The sequence below is a fragment of the Octopus bimaculoides genome, chromosome 4, assembly GCF_001194135.2.
Source record: "Octopus bimaculoides isolate UCB-OBI-ISO-001 chromosome 4, ASM119413v2, whole genome shotgun sequence".
In the NCBI taxonomy this organism is placed as follows: Eukaryota; Metazoa; Mollusca; class Cephalopoda; order Octopoda; family Octopodidae; genus Octopus; species Octopus bimaculoides.
The window spans coordinates 133,977,173-133,978,902 of NC_068984.1; the positions used below are offsets into that span (position 1 = coordinate 133,977,173).

Sequence of the window (1,730 nt, forward strand, 5' to 3'; positions counted from 1 at the left end):
TGCCATAATTCTATGTAAGAAGTTTTCAATAGGTACATGTCACATGACTGACTTAAAATTTTAATTTCCTTGTCTTACTTTGCTTAAGAAACTGAATAAAAGGTTAGTTTTTTTTTTTTTTTGTCATAAGTGTAATATCATCTTACATATATTGTGCACAAGTCACGTACTGCTAGTGAATAAACTGATTAAAAATATATTGTTTTACTACTTTGTTTGTAGAATTTAAATAAAATGAGACTTTTTTTTCCCAGCTAAAATTGTAACTTCTCTTCAGTTTGTTTTTCAAGCCACCATATGTGTGTGCATGTGTGTATCTATGTATGTGTTTGTGCATAGGCATGCACAAATAGTCAAGAAGTTCACTCTGCAATCAAGTGGTCCCAGATTTGATCCAACCGAGTGATATCTCTGGCAAGTGTCTTTTTCTCTCACAAAAGCCCCTGGGTTGACCCAAGGCTTTCTAGCGAAACTGGACACATGGAAGATCTTTATGTCTGCCTGATGGATTTTAATTTAAAGAAGCAGCTTTCTCACACACGATGTAACATTTGTTAGCTGTCTAATTGACCAAACAACTGACAAAATGGACAGGATCCATTTACTTCTACTTACATTTTAACACACACACACATGTATATAATTATGTTTATGTACAAACACATATGGATGGTTATACATACATATATAGATATACATATATATTATGTGCACATATCTATATACAATATATATACTCGTAATTGTGTGCACATATACATATAAACATACATATGCATACAAATACACATGCGCACACACTTGTCTATGCATGTGCATACACACACATGCATATATATATATATATATATATATATGTTTAAAGTCACGCACACACATATTATCACATAAATATAATATACACATAACTACAACACAAACGCAAATACATATTAAACATGGTTTATCAGTGCCAATATCCTTCTCCAGGTTGATGCCGATTTGAGTGAAATGTTCACGGTTACAGTGCAATAATTGTGACAGGTTAAAAGTCATGGTCCATGAAGACACAACAGCTTAGCACTGTGTCCAAGTGGCCGCAGACCATCACACACATACATAAATACACACACACATGTAATTACAAATATGATGGATGGTCATTTCTTGAACTTCTTTTGGCCCTGAAATGAACAAAGAAAGAAAAAAAAAAAAAAAAAATTATTATCATGTCAGTAAACACTTGTAAAGAATTAAAAAAAAAAATACAGATTTTAATAGAAGTAAGTGAATTTTGAAATATGTTTGGAATAGTTTACTGGTCAGATTTATAGACATATCACAAGAGTTTACAGAGGTGGAGACATGATAGTGTAGTTAAGAAGCTTGTTTTGCAACCAACTGGTTTTGGGTTCAGTCCTACTGTGCGGCATCTTGAGCAAGTACCTTCTACTATATAGTCCTGGGTCGACCAATGCCTACTACTATATTATATATATATATATACTCCTTACTCTTTTATTTGTTTCAGTCATTTGACAGTGGCCATGCTGGAGCACCGCCTTTAGTCGAGCAAATCGACCCCAGGACTTATTCTTTGTAAGCCTAGTACTTATTCTATCAGTCTCTTTTGCCGAACCGCTAAGTTACGGGGACGTAAACACACCACCATCGGTTGTCAAGCGATGTTGGGGGGACAAATACAGACACAAACATACACACTCACATACATATATATATATATATATATA

At 33.8% G+C, this 1,730-nt stretch overlaps 1 protein-coding gene across 1 annotated transcript in view; it reads right to left on the reverse strand.

Moving 5' to 3' along the window:
* Positions 1 to 928: 928 nt before the first annotated feature.
* The window catches only part of LOC106880154 (protein phosphatase 1 regulatory subunit 21), a 39,513-nt gene continuing 38,711 nt past the window's right edge, over positions 929 to 1,730 (reverse strand). Inside the window, exon 20 of the mRNA XM_052967688.1 lies at positions 929 to 1,163. Coding sequence (XP_052823648.1) covers positions 1,140 to 1,163 — 24 coding nt within the window. The 3' untranslated portion in view covers positions 929 to 1,139. The remainder of the gene's footprint in view (positions 1,164 to 1,730) is intronic.